This window comes from Lissotriton helveticus, chromosome 11, assembly GCF_964261635.1.
Source record: "Lissotriton helveticus chromosome 11, aLisHel1.1, whole genome shotgun sequence".
In the NCBI taxonomy this organism is placed as follows: Eukaryota; Metazoa; Chordata; class Amphibia; order Caudata; family Salamandridae; genus Lissotriton; species Lissotriton helveticus.
Window position 1 is genome coordinate 354,679,844 of NC_136072.1, and position 20,716 is coordinate 354,700,559.

The 20,716-nt window shown below is 45.2% G+C and overlaps 1 protein-coding gene across 2 annotated transcripts in view; it reads left to right on the top strand.

The window, feature by feature from the left end:
- The window catches only part of PAK2 (p21 (RAC1) activated kinase 2), a 728,762-nt gene that overhangs the window by 550,683 nt on the left and 157,363 nt on the right, over window positions 1-20,716 (top strand). For both annotated transcript variants that reach the window (XM_078665775.1, XM_078665774.1), the window contains exon 12: window positions 5,403-5,502. In XM_078665775.1, coding sequence (XP_078521901.1) covers window positions 5,403-5,502 — 100 coding nt within the window. The remainder of the gene's footprint in view (window positions 1-5,402; window positions 5,503-20,716) is intronic.

The window sequence follows — 20,716 nt, forward strand, 5'->3', positions numbered from 1 at the left end:
CAGCAATGGCAGGCCTGAGACCTGTTAACAGAGCTACTGAAATGGGTGTCCCAATCAGTGCTTTAGGCCCACTATTATCATTTAGATTACAGACCCTGGGCACATGTAGTGCACTTTACTGGGGACTTGTATGTAAACTAAATAAGTCAATTGTGGATAAGCAGTATTACCATGTTTAGAGTACAGAGTATATGCACTTTAGCACTGGTTAGCGTGAAAAAGTGCCCAGAATCCTAAAGCCAGCAAATATGAAGTCCACAAGTAGGAGATCAGAAGGCAGAAAGTCGGGGGAAATCATGCCAAGAATGCCAGGTTGAACAGACTCTGATGAGATTGAACAGCCATACAATAAAGGAAATTGGTATTCTGACCTGTAGGAAACTAGTGACATTGGTACCTCCCCTGAGTCAGGCTCCACCCACCCTGTGGTCCTGCCACTGAGAAGAGCGTTTCTTACACCATGGTGATGCATAGGGCAGCAAAGTCTTTAACCTCCAGCTCCCCACCTTGGAGGTTCAGAACTATGTCCTGACGGAGATCCTCCAGCTAGGGGATCTGAGAAGGTCTCAGTTGCCATCCAGTGGACAGCCACTGAGCCCTTTTTGCCTTTTAACAAGATACTTACTAGTAATTTGTTGAGGGCATGAGTACACTGTGCCCCCGACCACCTGAAGATCAACTGCCAGATTGCACATTGCCCACACCTTGCCCTTGGTGACCCTGCATTTTTTTTTAATCTCCCCCCTTCCCCCTGAAAGCTTTATGGGGCTAGTGTCTTCAAGCAGGACAAACCCAAACACATTTCCAACTATTCCCACCAATAGATGATATATTTTGGAAAGTCTTTTTGTCCCCCAGCTTGACTCTGAGATCAGTGATGACATTTGCATCCTTGGGTGCTATTCCTACTTTGGATTCAGGGAGTCCTCCTAGGTGTTCCTGAAGATCTCAGACCTGTCCTCACCCAGGCCATACAGGACAGGCATGACCCAGCCTCATTCATAATTAGTTGTGGCTTGAACACCGATATTGTGAATTACTACAGTCTTAAATAGCTTCTTGCCATATTAGATTATAATGACTGTATATAGAGGTCCCATCATAATGTTCTCCAGAACTTGCGCTAACTAGCGTTTCGGTGATGACCCCAGAATTCATGTCTTACCTTCTTCAGAAGTAGAGGTAACGGATTCTTGGTGCCAACGTAGGATAAATGCTGTGTGATTATAGGGATTTGAATACTACGAGCAACTGCTACCGCAAAGTCCAAGACATAGATAGGAGCCCCCAAAGGGAAAAATCTTCCTGAATGGATCCAATCTTAAATGAGCTGGCAGAAAAAATGATGGCGTCTCAAACTGTCCCATATAATGAATGAGAAGAAATAGACTGAGTCTGGTCTGAAAGAATGCACAGGCAGACTCATGTCCACAGTCCTCTGTCACATCAGGTTATTCGTGGATCTTGGGTCGTTTGCAGACAAAGTTTAATGAATCCTCAAATGCATCCTCATGTGTGAACGAAGGTCAGAGTTAGTAGCCAAATGCCAACCCGCCTCCCCCCGTTCAGATCAGAAGCCACCGAAGTCATCTGCGGCATTCCTCAAGGCTTCTCGCTCAGCCCCACCCTCTTCAATGTCTACATGAGCCCCCTTGCGGCCATTGCACGCCAACACAACCTCAACATAATCTCTTACGCCGACGACACCCAGCTGATCCTCTCCCTCACCAACGACCCCGCCACCGCCAGAGCCAACCTACACGAGGGGATGAAAGACGTAGCCGAGTGGATGAAGAACAGCCGCCTGAAACTGAACTCAGACAAGACGGAAGTCCTCATCCTGGGATCTTCGCCCTCCGCCTGGGACGACTCCTGGTGGCCCCCCGCCCTGGGCAGCGCACCCAAACCAACAGACCACGCACGCAACCTGGGCTTCATCCTGGACTCCTCCCTCTCCATGACCAGACAAGTCAACGCCGTCTCCTCAGCATGCTTCAACATCCTGCGCATGCTACGTAAGATCTTCCGGTGGATCCCCACCGAGACCAGGAAGACGGTCACCCAGGCCCTCGTCACCAGCCGTCTGGACTACGGCAACTCCCTCTACGCCGCAACCACTGCCAGACTCCAGAAGAGACTCCAGCGAATCCAGAACGCCTCAGCAAGACTCATCCTGGACATCCCCCGACACAGCCACATCTCCGGACACCTGAGGGACCTGCACTGGCTCCCGGTCAACAAGAGAATCACGTTCCGACTCCTCACCCATGCACACAAAGCCCTACACAACCAAGGCCCAAGATACCTCAACAACCTCCTCAACTTCTACACTCCCACACGCCAGCTTCGATCAACCCACCACGCCCTCGCCGCCGTCCCCCGCATCCGAAGAGCCACCACAGGAGGAAGATCCTTCTCCCACCTCGCCGCCAAGACGTGGAACTCCCTCCCGACCCACCTCCGCCTGACCCAAGACCACCTCGCCTTCAGGAAGCAGCTCAAGACCTGGCTGTTCGAGCAGTAGCGGACCCCCCCTTCCCAAGCGCCTTGAGACCCTCCGGGTGAGTAGCGCGCTATATAAATGCTGTGATTGATTGATTGAACCCTTAGTAACCAGTATACAAAAACAGAGCCCTGTACTTGCTCTCTTTCACTGTCGAAAGCGGGAACAACTCCCTCCAATATGTAATGTTCATCCTGTTTTTCCACAGTACTCTTTGTAATCAAACATATTCGTTTATCAACCTTGTTGCTGACTGTTGTATCATATTCTTCACCACAACGGAGACAGCAGGGTTCATTCTGTATTCTTCATTAGACGTTTCTGATACATGCTGGGTGCCATTCTAGGCTTCGTACAACAGTACGTACAAATTGATCTCCATATGAAGTGAGCACACCGTATAATGTCCCAATGCATTTCGAGCACTGGGGGCTCTTCGTCAGGCGATTCTGAAACATGTAAAATGAACAGTTTTGACTCATCCAACCCATGGTAACACACATGAAATATCAAAAAAATATAAAATGGTGCTGTTTATAAAAACCCAATCTGCTTAAAAAACCCTCCCTTCATCCACATTAATGAAAATAATGATACTAGATACACCACCGTACTCTGCTTCCTTCCTACCCGAACATGCATTCCCCCTGTGAACTATGCAAACAAACCTCAAACCCATACACATCCCTAGCTACAGAACTCAACTCTCCTGACTAAATTCCACCCCTCCTTGCCTCTCCTCCTTTATTGCCCATCTCTCGCCTTATCCCTCACTGTTAATCTCCACACTCACACTTACTGATTGCAAACTATCACCTGATCAATCTGAGACCCCATGCTCCCCTTAACTCACATACATACTCTTACCCATCCCTCTACCTCCTCCCTTCACTTTCCACCGTTACCTATCTCCCTAATTGTTCTCACCATGCTCCTTCACCTTAACCCTCGCTATTGGTCTACATACTGATGCTGCCTAATTGCAAGCAAACACATAATCTCTCCAATCCTTCTTCCTTTACATCGTTAACACCCGTCTTCCTATGTACCATCCCCTTACTTCCCCTTACTTCCCCTCACTTCAAAATGCTTTAATTCCTCCCTCACAGATTCATGCTGTCTCTCGCTATTTTCATACAACACCCGCAACAATCTCACCTACTTTAGCGTCTCTCCACAAAGAAACTACGTCCACATGCCTCCATAAAATAAATCCAAATACTCTTCACTAGCGTTCACTTAAATACCAAACAGACGTGCTCATTAGCTCCCCACGTGACAGCTCCACCCTTCCTGCACACCCAATGTGATCAAGAAGCTACTCCCGAAAACTTCACCTAAAAACTCTAACTCCCGTGGTGCATGTCCCTGCCCCACGGCGATATCGAAATATCACTATCCACTCTTTTTTTTTAACTCTCAACTAAATAAAGTGCCAAATGAATTAATCTCATTTCCGTAACGCTGAGAAAAGCAACCTACAATACTTTCTTGCATTGACCTTGAATCATTATAACCAAAATACGTGGCTGTGCTCATTAGAAACACACTAATGATAAACCATGCTTATGTGAAAAGAATACATAAAAAACAGTACATACAAAAACAGTACATACAAAAACAGTACATAAAAAAACACAAGTGAAAGGCACTCCTAAATGCCCATGGAATCGATGAAACCTGTCCAAATTAAATGTCCAGGAGATTTTCAAATACTTCATAATTGCGCTGTCTACGCGGTGATAAACTTAATCTGATCATGTTCTCCCTTTTTTTATGTAAATGCTCCATCGATGGGGTGCCAGGGATTGCGGTACTAAAGGGTCTCTCAGGGCTGCAGCACAAATTGTGCCACCCATTGCAGGCTATGTGTTTTGGTGCAGACCAAAGTGAAAACACGACCTGACACAAATACATGTGTGCCATGTCCTCTAACGCTGAATGTAATAGTCCTAAGTCACCGCTGAGCAGACATTGCAGCCAAAAGGCACTTTGCTTTATATTAAAGATGAGAGCATACCTGCATGAGCAGATATGCCCCTCTGCTGGTCAGTTCCATTACTGCCAGTTCAAGTCAACAGGGAAGCAATTTTTAAAACGTGCTGGACACTGGTCAAAACAAGTTCAGTGAAAATAGGGATGTTTGCTATCAAACATCACATTTTAATCAACCCACATGTTGTCCAGTGTTGGATTTAGTAATACATGCACCCAGATGGCACCTTAGAGGTCCCTCCTGAAAACCTGCCAGTACCTGGTGTGTTGGCTGACTGGTTTCTTCCAGCCTGCCACCAGAGACAAGTGTCTGACCCACAAGAGTGATAGCCTTTGATCTCAGGAGGTCAGAAACAAAGCCTGCTCAGGAACAGGGTAATAACACCCCCTCCCACGGGATGACCTGCTGAGTAGCTTTTCAAGGCAGGGGATCTTCAAAGAAGCTACTGCCTTTGAAATGCGAGTCTGGCTTCCCTCGCAGTAGAGGACGCTGACCACCTTTGCCCAGAGCCCTTTGGCACCTGGACAGGTGGAAAAATTAGCCATTCAGATAGGTGTGCCCACCTCTATGCTAGTACCCACCCCTAAGGTGGACCCGACTGCTCAGAGTTAGCCAGCTTTGTGTCGGCAAACTTAGGAATTCTGAGGTTTGGCGCAGAGTCAGCTGCTGGGTCTTCAGTTCTTGCTCTATGTTACTCTTCAAGTCAGTCTTCTATCAGATCAGCAGGATCTGTATTTCTGGGGATCCAAGGGCTCTCCTAAATACTGAATTTAGGGGAGTGTGAAGGCAGACCTCTTCCTGCTAGCCAATTTTCTCTATTGTCTGTTGTAAGTCTTTTTTGCACATTCATAACATTGAGATTGTTTTCACTTAGTAAATTTGTGTTTCTGTTTGTAAATGCAGTGTTTGCAGGCTTTGGAATTTTTACACGCCAATCAAGTAATTCACAGAGATATAAAGAGTGATAACGTGCTCCTGGGAATGGATGGCTCTGTTAAGCTGAGTGAGTATACATTGGACATTTGAGTTTTTGCGCTTAGTCGTCCTTTTGAGAGATATCTACCATGATGGAGTTTATTATTCGACAAAGTTTTTGAAAATGCTCCTATAAGTTTAATGCCTAATGGAATAGGATATGTTCAAATCCCAATCTTGCTAGCAAGGCTTTTATAAGTGTTAATTGTATTTTAAGTTTCTAAACACCTTATCCCAACACAAACACATTTTTTAACTGTGGACGTCGCTCCCTACACTTTGTTCACTTTTTGCAACCAGTTCAGTGAGTCCCACTCTAATCTTGCTTGTGCTTTAAGGCTTTGGTTTGTAATGTGTAAATGGTTAAAGCTCAACTTAAAGTAGTTGTACTGCATTTGTGACTATAATGTATTGTTGTTATTAAGATTATCATAATCAAAAGGAACCTATAAACAGCACTGATGCTCAGCATGTGTCTGGCTGCAGCAACAGGCGATCATGGAGGAAACAGGACAAAATCAGGAAATAAAGCATAAGTTCTTAGCTGTGTATGAAAGAAAACTTGAATCTGTGTATGACTTTGGGCAACTGAAAGGGAGTTGTGGTGTTTTGCTGTGACAACAGAAGTTATGCTCCCAATAAGAGTATGGCAACATTTAGTTAGTGAGGAAGGGTGCAGCAAGAGGAACGAAGAGTCAATCAATCAAAACGAGCTTTATTCAATTTCAGGTAATAACATCATAAAAGCGTACATACAGAAGAAGAAAACTCATCATCTGATATCACAATAAAAATACATATATATACAACAATCCACTTGGTTATACTGGTAAACTTATGATATATTGTAAACATATGGTGCTTCCTCTGAAAAGATTTTCCGATGGACTCGGCCCGGAAAACACTAATTGTTTGCTTTCCTGGTCCTTATTACGTTCTTTAGGCATCCCGCCATGGAACCAAAACAATAAATCTGTTCAACATCTGCAAGTAAATAAAGCAGGACAACATTGCCTCCAACCTCCCTGTTTTAGAAGTGGCTTTAACCATCTTTGCCTTTCAATGCAATAGAACTTGCAGAATAAAACCACATGTATCGTACTTTGTTGTGATGCGTTGTCACAAAGGCTTCAGCATAATTCCCGCAACCAGTCATTAATGTTTGGGTACGAAATTAAATAGTGAAAGTTCAGGAGATATCTGTTGTATCTGCTTGTGACATGTTGCAAGTATAGTTGGATGTTACACATGGTTGTGATCAGTTGGTGGTAAATAACCGTAGGTTTATTCAGAGCAAGAGCTAGCCTGTTGTCTTCCAAATGAGTCATAATGACTCCTTTAAACTCTTTGTGTTTAATGGCGCTCAGGCTATCAGGCAGGGTAAATATTCGGGATGTCCAATGTCCTGCATAAAGTTCTCGACCTATTTCAGGCATAGAATTTTACTGGCATTATCTAGTTTCATAGCATCTCTCATTATATCCCTATTAAGGGTGGCGCTCTCTGGTCCAAATTCTGTGCCATAAAAGGACTTGCTGGGCCCTGATCAAGTCAGAAATATGTATGACTCCCAGCTCAGAGTGACAATTAAAAACGGATGCACTATTTGGAACACTTAAAAGGGACCTCAAGAAGGCGTTTTCTGTCCGCTGAATTAGCGTGCAGTCTTCGAATCCCCAGATTCCTGCCCCATAAAGAGCTATGCTCATGCATATTGCACGGTATATCTTTAACATGATTCCTAATGGCCTTTTCCCTAACTTTTTAGAAAAATTAAAAAGAGTCGCTATGGACTTCATAAATAGTAAATACCTATCCCTAACAGCTGGTGCCCAGGAACCTGTCCTGTCAAAAAGCACGCCCAAGTAACTGAATGAGTGGATCGTTTCAACGTCGCTCCCTTCCGCCTGAAATTTTCTTATCTTATTTTTTGTTGTCCCACACGACATCACAAAGCTTTTCTTAGCATTCAATCTCAGGCCAAGCCTATCCATAAAGACAGAGTAAAAAGAAAGTGCCCTCTGTAAACCGACTTGGCTGCGGGCCATGAGGACAGCGTCAACCGCATAGAGGAGGGATGCGATCGGGCGAGAATTTACATATGGCGGATCCCTAGTATGGGACACCAACTCCTGTTCCAAGGTATTAGTGTATAAGGAGAACAGGAGTGGTGCCAACACGCATCCCTTCCTTACGCCTTGTTCTATTTTAAAAGAGGCAGTCCACTCGCCCTTGGTTCCATTGCGGACTTTAGCGGTGGCCCCAGTATATAGTTGTCTTAATTAGAACAGGCTATGGCCATTACAAAATTAGTCGGGACACAAGTTCCTATAGAGCCTTTTGGCTGAGATACAACAGTAAACAAAAACCAGAGATACAAGTGATTGTTGGTGAGACTCAAAAAATATATAATCATAGGATTCCCATCAAAGGTCATGCGATGATCAATAATCTCATTTGGTCATCCAGAAAATTGGGAAGGTCCGTCTCTTGATCATTGAGACCATTTCCATACCCAATATACACATATTCAATGGGTCAAGCCCACAATCACTATGCTGACCATGAGAATGTAGATTCATATGGGAACAAGTGCAGTGCAAGAAAAAGAAGAGTGGTGAATAAAATGGAGTGAAGAAACAAAGAAGGAAAAACTTTTAATTTGAATATTGGCTCTTCCTCTAATTAAAACCAAGAATAGTGCAATGGGGCAGTATCCAACAAATAAGTAACTGCCATAGGGGCCGACATGTTTCAGCCAGTAGTGAGAGAGATCCCACGGCTTTCTTCAGGGCCTCTGTTCTACAAATGTTGCTACTGCATAGAGTGATATAACTATAAATAATATAGAATTGAAGGGTGCACAAATTAATCAATCAAATTTTGAAAAGGATATGAATGAACATATCACTAAGTTTTCATTTTCCTCTGTGTCAAACCAATGTGTCTCACATCTACAAAACAAACATATTGAAATCTAAGTTAATGCTTCACTGTGTATCACAGACAAACCTCTGGTTATAATTTTTTAAAAAAAAGTTTTATTCACTCACCCAGTATGACCGGGGACTAGACCTCACCTCTAGTGGACCAAGCTCAGGAAGTAGGAGGCCCCGCTCTGCGAAGGCAAGGTGTAGGATACATAGAGTAAAGAACAGGCCATCAAGGCACCTGTTTTCTTACAAACATGGCGTAAAGCTTTAGACTACCCGCCTTCCCAGACACACACTAATTCAGATCAAAGACAATTATGGCTCACAAGAGTCATGATCCAACACAATATCTTCATGTGATGAATTATATGCAAATGCCCAAAATAATTCCTATTTTTTTTGTCGTTATTTTAGGATAGCCCACCTCCTAAAATCGTAATTCCCGATGGTGATGGAAAAACGAGCATTCAGCGCAAAATATTTTTAAACCAAGACTGATGCCAAAAACCAAATAACCATTCAACCCACAGAATTCTAGCTTAACGAACCTGTCCATCGTAGCCTCTGGCAAGACCCGAGTCAAGGGGGAGGCAATGGCGGGCTCGCAAACAGCATTTTTAAACTGGAGTGACATTGCAGGGCGGAGCTTCGAGGGTTAAAATTCTGTGGTTGAATGGTTATTTGGTTTTGGCATCCGTCTTGGTTTAAAAATATTTTGAGCTGAATGCTCATTTTTCCATCACAATCGGGAATTACGATTTTAGGAGGTGGGCTATCCTAAAATAACGACAAAAACAATAGGAATTATTTTGGGCATTTGCATATAATTCATCACGTGAAGCTATTGTGTTGGATCATGACTCTTGTGAGCCATAACTGTCTGATCTGAATTAGTGTGTGTCTGGGAAGGCGGGTAGTCTAAAGCTTTACGCCATGTTTGTAAGAAATCAGGTGCCTTGATGGCCTGTACTTTACTCTATGTATCCTACACCTTGCCTTCGCAGAGCGGGGCCTCCTACTTCCTGAGCTTGGTCCAGGAGAGGTGAGGTCTAGTCCCCGGTCATACTGGGTGAGTGAAAAAAACTTTAAAAAAAATAATTTTATAAGCAGAGGTTTGTCTGTGATACACAGTGAAGCATTAACTTAGATTTCAATATGTTTGTTTTGTAGATGTGAGACACATCGGTTTGACACGGAGGAAAATTAACACTTAGTGATATGTTCATTCATATCCTTTTCAAAATTTGATTGATTCATTTGTGCACCCTTCAAATCTTTATTTATAGTTGTATCACTCTATGCAGTAGAAACATTTGTAGAACAGAGGCCCTGAAGAAAGCCGTGGGGCCGTGGGACCTACTGGCTGAAACATGTCGGCCCATATGGCAGTTACTTATTTGTTGGATACTGCCCCATTGCACTGTTCTTGGTTTTAATTAGAGGAAGAGACAATATTCAAATTAAAAGTTTTTCCTTCTTTGTCTCTTCACTATTTTATTCACCACTCTTCTTTTTCTTGCACTGCACTTGTTCCCATATGATTCTACATTCTCATGGTCAGCATAGTGATTGTGGGCTTTACTCATTGAATATGTGTATATTGGGTATGGAAATGGTCTCAATGATCAAGAGACGGACCTTCCCAATTTTCTGGATGACCAAATGAGATTATTGATCATCGCATGACTTTTGATGGGAATCCTATGATTATATATTTTTTGAGTCTCACCAACAATCACTTGTATTTCTGGTTTTTGTTTACTGTCGTATATCAGCCTAAAGGCTCTATAGGAACATGTGTCCTGACTAATTTTGTAATGGTCATAGCCTTCTTTTAGCCTATAAATTTGGCTTTATTTCAGACCCCCGGTTTTTCTATAGTATTGTGAGCTGATTGTTAGGGGATATAAACCCAGGGCAGGTCTTAAAACATCCCTTAGACCCCCTTCTCTCTGTGGTGTTTTGATTAATTAGAACAGGGTCAACTTTTAATTCCTTTAGGACCTCCCATAGCTTTTCATGTACTACACAGTCAAAAGCCACGGAAAGGTCAACAAAGGCCAAGTAAAACCGCCCAGATTTGGCCTTGGAATATTTACCAATTAATATACTTACATTTAAAATCTGCTCGTTTGTACCTAGGCCGGCCCTAAAACCATATTGGATGTCTCTTAAAACCTCGTTTTCCTTGGTCCATCCCTGCAATCGATCCAAGACAATCCTGCCTGCCACCTTCATCAAAGAATCCAACAAAGATATCGGGCGGTAGCAGGCAGGGTTATCTCGATCACCCTTTTTGAAAATGGGGACTTTGATAGATTCAGACCATGTTTTAATAAATCCTCTCTCGCAACATTCTTGCAATACCCTAGTTAAAATAGGACCCCAGACCTCCAAGTTTGACTTGTAGAGGTCGATCGGTATCCCGTCAGGGCCAGCCGTTTTTCCGCTCTTGCTAGCAATAACTGCGGCATTTACGTCCTGAAGCGAGATATCGAGTTTGATAGGGATAAAAAAGTTAATCAGCATTTACTGGCTCTTGCCTCTCGGGAATACCCTCGTTGGACTTCTGTTTTGCATATACACTAGAGAAAAAATGGATCCAGGTCTGTTCACATATCGCTGACTCGATGGCTGGTACATCAATTTTATTTGCAAGAAAAGGTGCATTTACTGCTGCCCAGAACTTTGCGCTATCATTGGACTCAGCGGCTACACTGAGATCCTTCCATGCCTTATCTTTCAGTTCTGAAATCCTGTGTTTCCTTGCATCAATACACATTTTTCTACATGACCTTATCTTAAGCGTGTCTCTCACCTCGCAATGCAGGGCAGTTTTTAAATTTGTATAGCTTAATGTACAGTTTTTGTCAAACCAGCCTTTCTTCGTTTTAGATGGGCCTTTAAATTCTTTAAACATAGTATTTCTAACGATCTCCGTAATGTTATTAAAAGCAGTTAAAACCTCATCATGTGTAGGGCTATCGCTTAAGCATATTAAAATGGGATCTAGTGCCTTTACCACTATTTCAGTGCTCAATTTCTTAGGATCCCTGCCTTCCCAGCGGACAGCATATCCATTCTTCCTTCCCAGTTCAATATCCTACAACCATGCTAATTTATTGCCCTTTCTGTTCGACACCCGGCTTGGGACTGTTATGTTTACGCTCTGGGCCAAGTGGTCACTCATAACATTAGGGTGAATGTCGTAGGCTTTCATGAGGCTAGCAAATCGATTTGGAATGATAATAAAATCGATAAGTAGTTTTGGCACCTCTCCCTATGAATGTATGACCAAAATCCACAGCGGGCGTACACAGACGGTTTGAAAATCCCAGATCATATTTAAACATAACTTCATTAAGCAACACGCCCTTAATAGTGTGTTGAAAGTGGAATAATGGATCATCGTTATCCAAAGTTAGACCACACTTCCCTGTTCCCGCCGCTGCACACAAGTTTCTATTGAAGTCCCCGCCCCAGATAGGTAGAATTTCCAGGTTGGACTTTAAATCCGGGTGGGCGATATCTCCGCCTAGCTTCTGTAATACGGCACCCAGATGTCCAGTTTCGATATTGTTATTAAAATTAATGAGGAGCAGGGCATAGTTACAATCCATCTGTATTAAAACCATCTGAAAAAAAGATTCTGAGCTAACCGTCTTACTCCTATGTGTTGCCAATAAGTTAGAAATATAAACACATAGCCCTCCTATGGGCCTACCACTAGATGATTGAATGGCAGGGGTATGATATGTCTTAAACCATTAATATGTGTACTTTCTATTGCCCAGGTCTCTTGGAGACACAAAACATCAAAGTTATTAATACAAGTCAACCAAGCTGGGTCGTTGACCTTGTTCCTTAGACCTGCCACGTTCCAAAAAAGAATTCTGCATGATCCTGTTTGATTTTCAGATTGGATCGTATTGCCACCTCTTAGGACATTGAGGCTACTTGGGGTGCCTGCCTTTTCTTCCCTCCGTGTCTCTAAGACTGGGTTCTGTGGTGGTATAACAGCCACGGTGTCCATGTTAGGGATAATCTCGTGTAGAGAGTGACACCTATCGGTTGGATGTCAATTGTTCTCATCTAGGGAAGTAAACTGTTTGACACGTCCACTCTATAACATGGCCCATCTTGTCTCCATCCTGGTTCATCGTGATACACTGGTTTATTGGCAAAAAGTGGTTGGTTAAAAGACCCCAGCGGACGCCCTTGGATGCTGGAGTTTGGTAAATTTAGTTTATACATTCTTAATAGAACTTCCCTGAGTAGTGTTGGTGAGCCTAATGATAGGACTATAAGGTCTCCTTCGTATGTTTTGGTACCCTTACCCACCCATGCCACCCTCCTCACCATCTTAAATTCTTTGAAAAGGGCATTTGTTAAACGTGTCCTATTTCCCAGCCAATTAATAGTCTTGGTTCTTGGTGCAGGCCAATTTTCCACAGTTTCAGTAGGACGTTGGGGGGCGTTAGCTAATATGATTGTGTATGGTGTCGCAGCTGGGGGGAGATTTAATGTTTGACCGTTGTTTTTCCCCATAAGCATTTTTACCCCCCTTGTTGGTGTTTACTCCAACCCTTGGTTCCAACCTCGGCTTCTCATATTCTCTATCCGGTACATTTGACCCTAAACGCGCTTCACTCTGAGTATAACTTTTATCAGGGGGGGGGAGAGGGGGGGGGTTAAATACGTTGGATCGCTGATCCTGGCGCTCACCCCGCTCGCTACCCTCCTGGTTTATTTTACTTGCAACTGCAATGGGTTCTATATTGGACCTGGCTGGGTGCAAACATCCATCCAAAGGGTGCGAGTTTACCACATCATTACATAGTGTATTATTCCGATTTGCCCCCAAGAGTGTCCCTAAGATAAATTCTATTTTTTCCAATCCTAGGCCTAGGGTATTAATGGATTGCGTCAAAGATTATTTTTGATCTTTTATGGCTCTACAAACCTCTGTTAATTCTCTATGTATCGGTGGCCAATTTCTTGCCCCGCAAGAAAGCTTGGTCCCTTTGTGTTTTACTCCTGCCCCCCTGTCCATTCCCATTTAGCCTTTTTATCTGGATCTTAGAAGATCTGGGGGTATGGGCAGAGACCTGGTGGACTATTACTGCGGTGTCTTCGCTGGGTTTATTAACTACCAGTGGTTTTGGCGAATTACAGCTATTCTTCTGAGGAGGTATTTGATTACTTCCTAGGAAATCGTTTAGGATACTATCAGGGATTTCCTGTACACACCCATTATTGGGTTGTGCACAAGTATCTTTTATTGATGTCTCTGTCCCTCCAAATGTTATGCTGTTAGCAACGTTGCTCAATTTACTTGCCTGGTCTTGTTGTTGGGCAGGGTGGGGAATTACGGATTTGTTGTTTATGGTTTCCTCTACACTGTTAATCTGTCGCTCAATGTCTCCAACGGCCCCTGTTAAATAGTTTAGTAATGTCATGTTTATCTTTCTGTGTTTGGTAGGCAGTTTAGATGTCTGACTTGAGGCCTGCTTCCTTTTCCCCATTTTTCTCTCCCCAATAGCTATCGGCACCTTAAAAAAATAAAAATAAATTGAACAGCCCTTTTAATCTAGCAAAAAGACTATGCCCTCACTCTTGGCAAAAGACATTAGATGTACAAAACCCTTTAAACGGAACCAGAGTTAAAACTCCTAAAAAACAAGATAGAAGAACAATTTGGCTTAAAGTGAGCCAAGCATACTCGTTTAGAGAGCACAACAGAATGCCACAATACAAAGTCCAGATAAGATAGCAGCAAAAAGAGTCGTGATGTGCAAACTGAAGTTATATTAAGGTGCTTCGATAAATGTCAATAAATGACATGACCACTACCACAGTACCTTTCTTTTTAGTCCCAAATCGCAAAAGTCAGAGGGGTTGCCCAGCCCGGCCTCTTCCGGCCTCTGACTGGCGCGGACGGGCCCGCCCTTGGCCCGGTCTTTGCCTGGGCATGCCCGCGCGCATACCGCGCTGCAGGAGGGCTGCGCTGCGGGAGGGCCGCGCTGCCTAAGAGGGCCTCTGGCGCCCTCTGAAGTCCTCAGTGTGTGCCCCCGAATGCCTGCGGGATGTTGTTGGCTGCACCCGCCTGGCCGTTTCCCTCACGGCAGTGCGGTGCAGTGCAGTGCAGCGAAGCGGTTGGCCCCAAGGAGAGCAGGTAAAGTCTGGGCGAAGTGGCAAAGCGGAAAATGGAGCCGTTTTCCTCACGGCAGTAGGTCAAAATGTTGCCGCGTCCCTGAGGAGTCAGTAAAGATATATAGAAAGAAAACAGATTTTACAAAAATGTTGGTTAGTCAACTGAGATAGTGTGTTGAGATAAGGATTAATTTAAAGGCAATCTGGTAAGCCACTATCAGCCGAACCAGCTTGGATCGATGAAAAGAGATGTATGTGTGGCAGGGTATGTCCATTGCAAGTCTTACTGCATTAACCTTGTATAATTTTAATACTTGTGAAAAGGTATTTATTGAGGTCCAACCTAGATATAGCGTCTCCATAATCCTGATAGAAGTTACATCTATTATTTTCAAAGTTCAGCGAATGCAAAGAACTAATTCTCTGCTGAGTTTTATAAATCTGAAAGCAGATAGATGGCCACTGTTACCTTTAGAGACATTTAAAAGGAAGGAGACAAAATAAATGAAAGATTAAGGATCAAGTGGCAGGCACTTTAAAGTTACTATGATTAACCTGTGTGCTGGCTCTTGTCATGAATAACCAGAGGTCTAAGGTCCATCATCTTGAGGAATGCAGGCACCTGCTCTGTTTAATTTTAACAGTTAAAACTTTAACATAAAAAATAGGCTTTCAATCTTTGTAGTTATTGATGTGATTGAATGGTCATGAGAGCACATCTACAACAATTTCAGGAAGTTGACCATAATGTTGTGGATTTCTTTGGCACCAGAGTGTTTATGGACGAGATTGCTTGGCTTTTGTTTTTCAGCCAGTACTTCTGGCTGCAGAATGGGTGGAGCAGGGAGGAGCATAGCTGGTCTCCTGCAAATCTTGCATCATATGTAATATAGAGCCATACAACATTTCAGTGTATGGATAGATAGTAAATACTTTGGCAGACCATTTAGATTGCATTAAGAGATTTATTGATTGTGTATCCAAGATATACTATTACTTAACACCATCAAACTCGAGGCCTGCTCAAGTGTGCCATTCACCCTTTTTAGGTCTCGCCTGCCGATGCGCTTGCGCATTTGAGCTGGCTAGAGAGATATAGGGGCATATCCAGAGTTTAACCAAAGTGGCGATTTGATGCAGTGCACGTGCGCTTTTAGGTCAATGCGCAAGCGCAATGAGTTAAAATGCGCGTGCACAGCATCAAATCGCCAGCCATCTGTTGCCCAGCTTGGTGCCGCCAGCAGCTCTTCCCGCTCCGCCCCCTGCTGCATCAAAGGCTTTCACGGCCGGCCGTGCTTCCAGTTTCACGGCCGACAGGCCGCGTCTCCTTTTCTTTTAACTTTCCGAGTTATTCTTGCCACAAGAATCTTGATCTTATATCTTGATACAAGATTTTACTCAAACTGCTATTGAAGTACCAACTCTAGACCCTCCCGGAATCCTAAAACACATAAAAATGGCTGCTATTTTTTTTTCTAGAAGGATGGCAATCCTACTGAGATGTTCCTGAGATTTATCAACACCCGGGGATAGGGTTGCCCCCAGTCTGCGATAACTGCTGTCCCTTAAACCATCAGGATTTAGGCTGCTGCCCTATATAAATGTGTAGCGCTGCCTGAGTTCTGAACACCTCTCGTTGCTGGATTAGTTTGACGCCATGCAGTGCCTCCCTTGCCCCCGTACCTCTTCTTCCTGACTCTCACCGGCCGGCTCTGCTCATCTTGGGAGATGTCAGGCGCTCTTCAAAAGTCATGTGATGTTTCAGTCATGTGATGCTATCACCTGACAGTTTCCAGACTCGCACGTTTCTTAGTGAGCAGCCCTCTTCCTGATATTGTGCCGTGAGCTGTTCCTACGATCATGTGAGCTCGGCGGTGCAAAGAGGCGCCCTTCTTAAGAGCAGAGCCAACGAAGGCAAATTTTCACGACAGCTCACGATAATGCATAAATAATTGTAAAATCTGAACTCTCGCTTTTTGAAGTGTACTTTGCCAAAGAGTTTCAGAACTTTACTTTTTTGCTAACAATTAGTTCCAGACTATTATTAATCTACAAAGAAATGGGAGTTGACTTTAAATGTAGTATTTTTTATTTGTTTTAATCTTAAATAAATAAAAAAAATAAAACATATGATGTTCAGCCCAAAGCAGCAGGAGACGGTCGCTTTGTTTACATTCTCGCTGTGGACAGCCAGCTGATAGCTTTAGTTCCAGCCCCAGGCTGATGACGACAGAAAATCCCACAGCATTGTAAAGAGTTCAGTTTCAACACAGTGTTACACTGCCGACTAGTGGTTAACAAGAATAACACGATTTTTAGGTCTCGCCTGCCGATGCGCTTGCGCATTCGAGCTTGCAAGATGTATAGGGGCTTATCCAGAGTTTAACCAAAGTGCCGATTTGATACAGTGCACGTGCGCTTTTAGGTCAATGCGCAAGCGCAATGAGTTAAAATGCGCGTGCACAGCATCAAATCGCCAGCCATCTGTTGCCCAGCTTGGTGCCGCCAGCAGCTCTTCCCGCTCCGCCCCCTGCTGCATCAAAGGCTTTCACGGCCGGCCGTGCTTCCAGTTTCACGGCCGACAGGCCGTGTCTCCTTTTCTTTAAACTTTCCGAGTTATTCTTTTTTTTTTTTTTTTTTTTTTTTTTTTTTTTTTATATAAACTTTTATTCGCTATCCATGCGTGCACACAGCTTTCGCCTACAACCCTGGGGCCGGCAGCAATTTTCCGAGTTATTCTTGCCACTCGAAAAAGGCAGACTGTATTTTCCCTTTTGTGGAAAATTTGCCTTTAATTAGTTGCTGTGTCTGTCGTGTCTGACGTACTTTCACTTTCACTGCCGCTATTATGCTTAGCCCCAGAAGCCTTTTAAATTAATTCCTGCACCTCAACCATCGCTAGTGACCTGTCTCTCTCATCATCTTTTGTTTACTCTCTTGAATCTCGTCTATCTCACCTTTCCAGAAATTTACTGTCCAGATTCTAATGTCGGAAACATCTTTTTAGTACAGCTGCTTGTGAATTCTGCATTTTTAACATCCGTGCAAGGCGCTTTAAGACTCTGCATTTTAGTATAACTATTAGTCTTTGACCAATTTCCTGTTTTTAGAACGTATTTATAGTAATTAAATACCCTTATGCTCAGTTCTGGACGCTTTAGACTAACAACAGTAACTCCGTTAGTAGATCTGTTGTTACAGTGATTGGAATCTGCTATGTGATTGGTTATCCAGTGGGGCACAGTCTGATTTTTAGAACTGGCCATATGTACACGGCGACACTGCTTCTTATGTATTTGATTGTATTCTTTTTTATGCTGCTGTCACTTTAGCAGACTTGATAAAGTATTGTTATGTCAAATTCCGTCCACTTCCAGAAGCTTCCTGCTGTCTGTGCACCTGTGAGGCAAGATCTCCATTGCTAAGTGGATGTGCACAGGAATAATTTCTTATTTGGAACAACGTGTTGGGATTAAAGGGACACACTGAACTGTAAACCAGGAGCACCAAGGACGTCACTTCCACCTCTCATTTCCTTCCACCTCCCTCTACTGCCACATGGCCAGAGTGTTCCTGATCTGAAGAGTGCCGTCAGCTCCCTGTTCCAAAAACGTCATTTCACCACTATCCATGCTGTTAAGTGTGTTAAGGCGGCCAGAACAGTAAATAGTATTGAAAACCAGGCGCGCGCTTGGCCTCACTCACACCCCATAAGCTTACCCTCCGACTCGCTCCCCCCCCCCCCCCCCCAGGCTCTTGAAGCACGGTGCTCCGCTGGTCATAAACAGGACCATCTGCTCATTCCTTAGCCGTTCTCGCACCCCCTCCCCCTTTCATTTTCTCACCCATCCACCTTCTCTCCCGGAGCCCGCTGCTATTGGCTTTGGATGACCCGACTCTGCCTTACAAGCGCCCCGGGGCCACAACCAGCAGATCACCTATGCGTGCATTTCAAAGGGCTTCTATCAAGGGACAGCAGTCCTTCATGGGCCCCACCATTTGGCCGAACATTCACAAACGTGCACTTCAAGATTTCATGCTGCTGAGGTCGATTACATGCTACGGTGACCAGGGATCCCACTTTTTCACGATCTAGGCCACTTTTTCACTTGGTGTATGGCCTATTTCAGGGACATCTTAACTCCAGTCCTCTGTTTGATAGAGGGGCAATTACATAATGTTGGAAGTGTTGCTTCCTTAAAGTGGAGTAATGCGTCTGTGATTTTTTTTTTTATTATGCATCAAGCTCCTAAACCAAATGTGCCTCCCTGGTATTTCATGGTGCTGGAGTCGATAACCTAGTTCTCACTCTCTCCTCCTCTATCCCTCTCCCTGCTCTCCTCTCTCTCCCTCCCTCCCTCCCTCACTCCACTCCCTCTCCTCTCCCTCCTTCCCTCTCGTCCTCCCTCTCTCTCCCTCCCCTCACTCTCTCCCTCTCCCTCTCTCCGTCTACCTCTCTCCCTTTCCCTCATTTTCCTCTCCTCTTTCACCCTCTCCTACTCTCTCCTCTCTCCCCCTCTCCCTCCTCTCTCCCTCTCTCTCCTCTCTCCCTCTCTTTACCTTCCCCCTGCTCTCCTTTTTCTCCCCATCTCCCCCTCTGCTTGCTCTCCTCTCACCCCGCTCTCTCCCCTCCGTCCTTCGCTCTCGTCCTCCCCCCCTCTTCTTACCCTCCCTCTCTCCCTCTACCCACTATCCCTTTCCCTCACTTCCCTCTCTCCCTTTCTCTCTCTTTCCTCGCCTCTCTCCCCGTCTCCGGCTCTCTCCCCGTCTCCGTCTCTCTCTCCTCTCTCCCCCTCTCTCTCCTCTCCCCCTCTCTCCTCCCTCCCCCTCTCTCCTCCCTCCCCCTCTCTCTCCTCTCTCCCCCTCTCTCCTTTTTCTCCCTCTCCCCATCTCCCACTCAGCATCACCACAGCATCTCTCAGCATCACCACAGCATCTCTCAGCACAACCACAGCATCTCTCATCACCACCACAGCATCTCTCATCACCACCACAGCATCTCTCAGCACCACCACAGCATCTCTCAGCACCACCACAGCATCTCTCAGCACCACCACAGCATCTCTCAGCACCACCACAGCATCTCTCGGCACCACCACAGCATCTCTCGGCACCACCACAGCATCTCTCAGCACCACCACAGCATCACTCGGCACCACCACAGCATCACCACAGCATCACTCAGCACCACCACAGCATCGCTCCGCACCACCCCAGCATCGCTCGGCCCCACCCCGGCATCGCTCGGCCCCACCCCGGCATCGCTCGGCCCCACCCCGGCATCGCTCGGCCCCACCCCGGCATCGCTCGGCCCCACCCCGGCATCGCTCGGCGCCACCCCAGCATCGCTCGGCGCCACCCCAGCATCGCTCGGCGCCACCCCTGCATCGCTCGGCGCCACCCCAGCATCGCTCGGCGCCACCCCAGCATCGCTCGGCGCCACCCCAGCATCGCTCGGCGCCACCCCAGCATCGCTCGGCGCCACCCCAGCATCGCTCGGCGCCACCCCAGCATCGCTCGGCGCCACCCCAGCATCGCTCGGCGCCACCCCTGCATCGCTCGGCGCCACCCCTGCATCGCTCGGCGCCACCCCTGCTTCGCTCGGCGCCACCCCTGCTTCGCTCGGCGCCACCCCTGCTTCGCTCGGCGCCACCCCTGCATCGCTCGGCGCCACCCCTGCATCACTCGGCGCCACCCCTGCATCACTCGGCGCAACCCCTGCATCACTCGGCGCAACCCCTGCATCACTCGGCGCAACCCCTGCATCACTCGGCGCAACCCCTGCATCACTCGGCGCAACCCCTGCATCACTCGGCGCAACCCCTGCATCACTGGTTCAAATATGTTCTTTCAATGTTTCAAGCTGTTTTCAAGCTTTCAAGCTTTATTACAAATCACAAAAAGATGTTAATATTTCACTTTTGTTCTTGGATTTTCGTCACAATAAAAAACACTGAACATTATCTTCACAAAAGTTATTTACAAAAGTTTAAGCTATTGACATTACAAATTAAATAAATTATTTAAGTATTAATTATTGTAAAAAATTAAAAGCCATTGTTATTTGTAATATCAATACATCTAAGTCACGTAAATACAAAACATGTTGCATTACAAATGCTATAGGTGTCACATTTGCGAAAGTTATAACTATTG